At 40.4% G+C, this 7,288-nt stretch overlaps 1 protein-coding gene across 1 annotated transcript; it reads left to right on the forward strand.

The window, feature by feature from the left end:
• The first annotated feature begins 4,696 nt into the window (after positions 1-4,696).
• Positions 4,697-6,745, forward strand: LOC113033027 (protein NLRC3-like). The gene is made up of 2 exons (XM_080294889.1): positions 4,697-4,829; positions 4,971-6,745. The coding sequence occupies exons 1-2, from the start codon at positions 4,697-4,699 to the stop codon at positions 6,743-6,745; spliced, it is 1,908 nt and encodes a 635-aa protein (XP_080151015.1).
• Positions 6,746-7,288: the final 543 nt, after the last annotated feature.

Genomic DNA, 7,288 nt, shown 5'->3' on the forward strand with positions numbered 1-7,288 from the left:
GAATTAAACAGGAAATGAAGCAATACAGGTAGCCCACCAGGAAGTGAGGTTATTAGCAAGTTCACCTTCAAAATTAAAGCTTCTTAACATTTTTAACTCGTTTTACTGTTCTTTTTAACTTAAGTACATACAAAAGAATTACTTTAAGCAAACATTAAAGATAAATGAAATAAATGCCTTTGAGGCATCACATTGTGCTAGCTTGACCAAACCTGAGACCACAGTGCAGGATAATGATCATCATCTGTCTCTGTCAAGGACATTTAAAATCCACAAATAACAAAAATAATTATATTTGATCTTTAAAAATATGTTTTCACTTAAAAAAGCATGAGCACACTGGTGGATTACAGAAACATGAAAACTCGTTAACAGTAAAGTTAATTTAGGCGTAAACAAAGTGTCAAACATACTTAAGTAGAAGGACTGATGTTTGTGTTAAAATACCCTCTTAAAGCTGAAATACTGATTCAACTTCTTTACTCAAGTAAAGGTAAAAGAGTACAGGCTCTGAAATGTACTCACAGTATTAAAGTAAAAACTCCATCTTTGAAGGAAATTTCTGCCAGTTTTTGTGCGAAGTTACCTGAATTTCTACCTCCAACATTAATATGAGAAAATTATCTGAACTTTTATTCTAATAAATTTAATCAGCTTGAACATTTTGTAGCATAAAAGTAGAAAAAACTCAAAGGGAATAAAAAATAGCTCAATTTGCTGTTGCCTGCATTGTAGATGGGCGGCTTTGACTCAACACCTAAACAGGAAAATGAGTTTAGTCAAGTATTAAAGTGGGATTGAAGAGGTGAGGAAACCAGAGATCAGGTGTTGTGGTGCAGCATGGTCACAAGAATCATTTAGAAATGGGTCGAAATATTTTCTCTTCTAGATTTTTTGCACAGTCTGATGTGCTGCTGCTCTGAGGTTTACTGCTCTCTGTGTGCTTAGAAAACTGTGAGCAACAAGTAGATTTGACACAAGTTATAATGGCTGATTTCCATATAACGGTGGAATACAGGGACTTAATCGTTAAGTAAGAAGAAAGTTTGAAGCCTAATCTTGAAAATAGAGATAGTGTCTGTCTCCTGAATCCAAAGTGGAAGCTGGTTCCACAGAAGAGGGGCCAGAAAACCGAAGGCTCTCCCTCCCATTCTACTTTTAAATACTCTAGGAACAACAAGTAGGCCTGCAGAGCGAGAGCAAAGTGCTCTAATAGGGAGATATGGTACTACAAGGTCATTAAGATAAGATGGGGCCTGATTATTTAAGACCTTAAATGTGAGGAGCAGGATTTTGAATTCTGGATTTAACAGGAAGCCAATGAAGGGAATAAAGGAGAAATCTGCTCTCTCTTTCTAGTCCCTGTCAGGACTCTTGCTGCAGCATTTTGGATCAGCTGAAGGCTTTTCAGTGAGTTTTTTGGACATCAATTACAGTCGTCCAGCCTGGAAGTAATAAATGCATGAACTAGTTTTTCAGCGTCACTCTGAGACAGGATATTTCTAACTTTAGAGATGTTGCACAAATGGAAGAACGCAGTCTTACATATTTGTTTAATATGTGCATTGGAGGACATGTCCTGGTCAAAAATGACTCCAAGGTTCCTCACAGCGTTACTGGAGGCCAAGGTAATGCCATCCAGAGTAAGAATCTGCTTAGATACCATATTTCTAAGATTTTCAGGGCTGAGTACAATAACCTCAGTTTGATCCGAATTAAGAAGCAGAAAGTTAGCGGCCATCCAGGTGTTTATGTCTTTAAGACATTCCTGCAGTTTAACTCATAGGTGTGTGTTATCTGGCTTCATGGACAGATAGAGCTGGGTGTGCTATGTCTTCTGATGATGCTGCCTTGGTGATTTTAACATCCATGTCTGCTGTGACTCTAAACTTCTGGTCAAGGACTTTTTAAATATTATTGACTCTTTTAATTTGACCCAGTGGGTTACTGGTCCCACTCATGAAAAAGGTCACACACTAGACTTGGAGCTTTCCCACGGGCTGGATGTATGCATTACAGAAATATCTGAGTTGGGCATCTCCCATCATCTTCCTGTGTTTTTCACTCTAACGCTGCGCTGCTCGGTAGATAAGCCATGCGCCTCAGCGCGTAAAAAGCGAGCGCTTAATGCTCTAACAGCGCCGCTTTTTCTGCTGCCTTTATGGACTCTGGAATAATGAACTCCAGCTGTTAAAGTGTTGAGGACCTTTCGGACATTCTTCATTCTACCTGCACTGATATTTTGGACTCTGTGCGCTCAGCATTTATCATAGCTGTGGTTGAATGAACATATGCGCTCCCTTAGACGTGACTGTAGACGCGCTGAAAGGAGATGGAAAAAGGACAGATTGTATGTTTCTCTACAGATTTTAAGGACTTTCTGTCTTTCTGCTCACCAAGAAGCTGTAAAACCTGCAGACACAGTTTGTCTTAAACTTAGTGTCAGTAAACAGTCACAGGCCTCAGGTACTTTTTAATGTCCTCAATCGCTTTCTTCGTTCACGTGATAATGTCGGAGTCATTTCTTCACCAAGTATTTGTGATGATTTTTTAGCATTTTTAACAACAAGCTTCTATCTATTAGGGCTCTTGTCTCGCCGACTGCTGCCTCAGATCCGAGTCTTTCTCCTGTGTGCTCAGCTGTCTTAGAGCAGTTTGATCCTGTTTCCCTTAATGACTTGACTGCGGTAGTTTGTAACCTAAGATCATCACACTGCCCCTCTGACTGTCTCCCCAACTACTCTTTCAAGGATTGTCAGGTTGGAGATCGGCCTATAATTAGCTAAGACAGCTGGGTCTAGGGATGCTTTTTAAGTAAAGGTTTAACTACAGCCAGCTAGGGATGGGTACTGTTTAGATTTGAAAACCTGCTAAATCACAATCAGTTGCTGATGATGGCTTTTTACTTTTACATTAATCACGTATAATCTTAACTCAAAGTGAACATAGACTTGATTGAAGTAACTCAGATCAGCCAATTCAAAATGCTAATTCAATCAACTCTGAGTTCATGGCTAGACTCAGTTTGTTGGCCCTGCACCTTAAAACTATTCCCTGTTTGTCCCTCATGTTTTTTGGATATTGTTTTCACATCTTATGTCACGGCTAGCGGGGCGAGCCATGTTGAATTTAATAAAGGACCCAAGATGCCGACACTGCTGTGAAGTGAGTGAGCTTTATTGAAATAATGAAGTGCAGTGGAGATGGCCTGTGCAGAAGCTAAGATAACCTCTACTGAAAAACTAAAAAACTAACCTGAAACCTTAAACGGAGACACGGGGAGACAACACAGACGAACCAGCAACAAGCAGGAGAAAACAAAGGGCTCATATACACAAAAGAGCCATCAGGGAATGAGAAAAGGGAGACACAGCAGGATTCATTGGACATAACCAGACAAGGGGAAGAAAAAGTAGACACACTAACATAGGACATGGCACTGTCAAAATAAAACAGGAAGTGAACACAGAGACACAATACTAACACAGTACAGAGGGAACACAGAAACCAAAACCTCAGAACTAGAAAATCTTAATCAGAAAGAAATTGTAACAAAAGACAATAACAATTAAAACAAAACCACTGAGTCCACAGACTCGGGACATACATCGGCTCAAACTGTGGTCATAAATAGTTTGTACTTGTAAATCAGACTGTGTAGTTGTGAACTGAGTTTTGTAACATTGTAAAACAAAATATCTGAAAAGTTTATGTTTTTGCGTCCATTGGTTTGTGTGTGTAAAAATGTAAAAAATATAATAAATGTAAGAAACATTAGAACTACTTTTGCTGACACAAAGTTTGGCGAGCACTGCAAGTTGTCACTTTAAACCAGTCACTGATATAAAGAGAGCACCTTATTCCAGGGCATCTGAGCATGGAGGGAAAGCTTTATGCAGGAGATGGTAAGAGCTGTTGGGACTAAAGAAACTGAGCAGAAAACTACAGACATCTGGAAATTGAGTTGTTAATTCTCAGTGGGATCAGCAGGACTAGCAAAGCTTCACCATGACAGTCATCTGATTGACTGAACCCATCCAAACATCACTTCATGGACCTTTAGCTTGTGTCTGTGTGTGGACAGACATAACATGAGCTAATTATACATTACTCCTCCACAGAGTGGACCAGCAGAGAGCAGAGGTTTCCACTGGTCAGTCTGCACAGCAACATCAAACACACCTGGACTCTGTGGTTATGGTTTGTAGTACTACGTTTACATTTGTTCTTTTCAGTCACCTCTATGCTGCACTTTGTGGACCAGAGGATTGTCAGTGTGTCCAACATAAATCAGAGTTTGGGCTCCATGATTTCAGTCAGATTGGGGTGACTGTAGCTCAGGAGGTGAGCAGATCAGCTACTAGTCAGAAGGTTTGTGAATCAAACCCTGGCTGGCAAATGTACTGGGTAACGTACTAAACCCAAGCTGCCCTCTGATGCATCCATCAGAGTGTGAAAGAAAGTATTTAAGCATAGAACAATGTGCTTGGTTGAATGAGGCATGTTGTATAAAATGCTTTGTGTGCACAGAGTATCAAAGAGAGCTATATAAGAACCAGTCCATTTACCACTGGGTAATTCATATAGTCTTCTTTTCCAGCGGCTGGAGGACAACATCACCATGTTTGTGAAGAACGAGCTGAAGAAGATCCAGAAGCTTCTGAGTCCAGATCACCCAGAAACTTTAAAGAGCCAGATGGAGGATGAGGAGATGTTTGAAGGTGAGGATGAAGATGAAAGAAAGAGCTGCAGAGAAGCATTTCTGAAGATCACACTCCACTTCTTGAGGAGACTTAAGCAGCATGAGATGGCTGACCATCTGCAGAGCAGTAAGAGAATTTCTCTAAAGACTGAATATTGATCTTTCCTAATAGCTCAAGAAATGGACCAATAGACATTCACCCTTTCAGGGTACTGAAAGGCTATGATATTTATTATATAATATTTGTTTCTGAATTTCTTATTTTCAGAAATATTTGCTCCACTCTGTAAACGTGAACTTAAAGCCCAACTGAAGAAGAAGTTCCAGTGTGTGTTTGAGGGCATCGCTAAAGCAGGAAGCCCAACCCTCCTGAATCAGATCTACACAGAGCTCTACATCACAGAGGGAGGGACTGCAGAGGTCAATGAGGAACATGAGGTCAGACAGATTGAAACAGCATCCAGGAAACCAGACAGACCAGAAACAACAATCAGACAAGAAGACATCTTTAAAGCCTCACCTGGAAGAGACGAACCAATCAGAACAGTGCTGACAAAGGGAGTGGCTGGCATTGGGAAAACAGTCTTAACACAGAAATACAGCCTGGACTGGGCTGAAGACAAAGCCAACCAGGACATCCAGTTCATATTTCCATTCACTTTCAGAGAGCTGAATGTGCTGAAAGAGGAAAAGTTCAGCTTGGTGGAACTTGTTCATCACTTCTTTAATCAAACTAATGAATCAGGAATCTGCAGGCTTGAAGACTTCCAGGTTGTGTTCATACTTGATGGTCTGGATGAGTGTCGACTTAATTTGGACTTCAACAAAACTAAAATCCTGACTGAAACAAGAAAGTCCACCTCATTGGATGAGCTGCTGACAAACCTCATCAGAGGGAACCTGCTCCCTTCTGCTCGCCTTTGGATAACAACACGACCTGCAGCAGCCAATCAGATCCCTCCTCAGTGTGTCGACATGGTGACAGAGGTCAGAGGGTTCACTGACCCACAGAAGGAGGAGTACTTCAGGAAGAGATTCAGAGATAAGAAGCAGGCCAGCAGGATCATCTCCCACATCAAGAAAGCTCGAAGCCTCCACATCATGTGTCACATCCCAGTCTTCTGCTGGATCACTGCTACAGTTCTGGAGGATGTGCTGGAAACCAGAGAGGGAGGAGAGCTGCCCAAGACCCTGACTGAGATGTACATCCACTTCCTGGTGGTTCAGGCCAAAGTCAAGAGGATCAAATATGATGGAGGAGCTGAGACAGATCCACACTGGAGTCCAGAGAGCAGGAAGATGATTGAGTCACTGGGAAAACTGGCTTTTGATCAGCTGCAGAAAGGAAACCTGATCTTCTATGAACCAGACCTGACAGAGTGTGGCATCGATATCAGAGCAGCCTCAGTGTACTCAGGAGTGTTCACACAGATCTTTAAAGAGGAGAAACAACTGTACCAGAACAAGGTGTTCTGCTTTGTTCATCTCAGTGTTCAGGAGTTTCTGGCTGCTCTTCATGTCCACCTGACCTTCATCAACTCTGGACTCAATCTGCTGGAAGAACAACAAACAAGCTCTCAGACAGAGAAATACTTCTACCAGTGTGCTGTGGACAAGGCCTTACAGAGCCCCAATGGACACCTGGACTTGTTCCTTCGTTTTCTCTTGGGTCTGAAGACTAATCAAACTCGTTTGCAAGGCCTGATGACACAGACAGGAAGTAGCTCACAGACCAATCAAGAAGCAGTTCAGTACATCAAAGAGAAGCTCAGTGAGAATCTGTCTGCAGAGAAAAGCATCAATCTGTTTCACTGTCTGAATGAACTGAATGATCGTTCTCTACTGGAGGAGATCCAACAGTCCCTGAGATCAGGACGTCTCTCCACAGATAAACTGTCTCCTGCTCAGTGGTCAGCTCTGGTCTTCATCTTACTGTCATCAGAAAAAGATCTGGATGAGTTTGACCTGAAGAATTACTTTGCTTCAGAGGAGGCTCTTCTGAGGCTGCTGCCAGTGGTCAAAGCCTCTAAAAAAGTTCTGTAAGTTATGAAGTTTTTATTATTTAATTTGGTTGGTATGTTATGAAAAACACACTGCCATCAACTTCTGTTTTGTTTTTGTCAAAATCACTGTAATATAATCACTGTACCTTTATATACACGTGACTTGTATTAATGCTGCTGCCCTCTTGTGGCTAAAGTGTAATTATGTTCTTGTTATTAGGGAGGATTTGAGAGTAACATGCCAAGTGAGTCAGCAGCTTCGCTTTAGCTTAAAAAATCGAAATTCTTATGTCATCAGTTATAGTTGCATGTGTTCATTATCATAATTTAACCTTTAATATTGATGTCTTAAATTTATTTTGAGTAAACTAGCAATAATTTTATGGTTGTATTAAATAAATACATCATTAATGAATCATTTATTTCAGTAATTAATTAAAAAAATATATTGATAATGAATTATCGGTTAATTTCATTTAAAATAATTCATTATTTATTTATGTACAATTCTAATTAGTTAATTACAAATTTAATCAATTATTGGTTTGTTTTCTATTTTAATTATTTTACTGACACATTTAAT

The sequence above is a fragment of the Astatotilapia calliptera genome, chromosome 3 (genome assembly GCF_964374335.1).
Source record: "Astatotilapia calliptera chromosome 3, fAstCal68.1, whole genome shotgun sequence".
NCBI lineage: Eukaryota > Metazoa > Chordata > Actinopteri > Cichliformes > Cichlidae > Astatotilapia > Astatotilapia calliptera.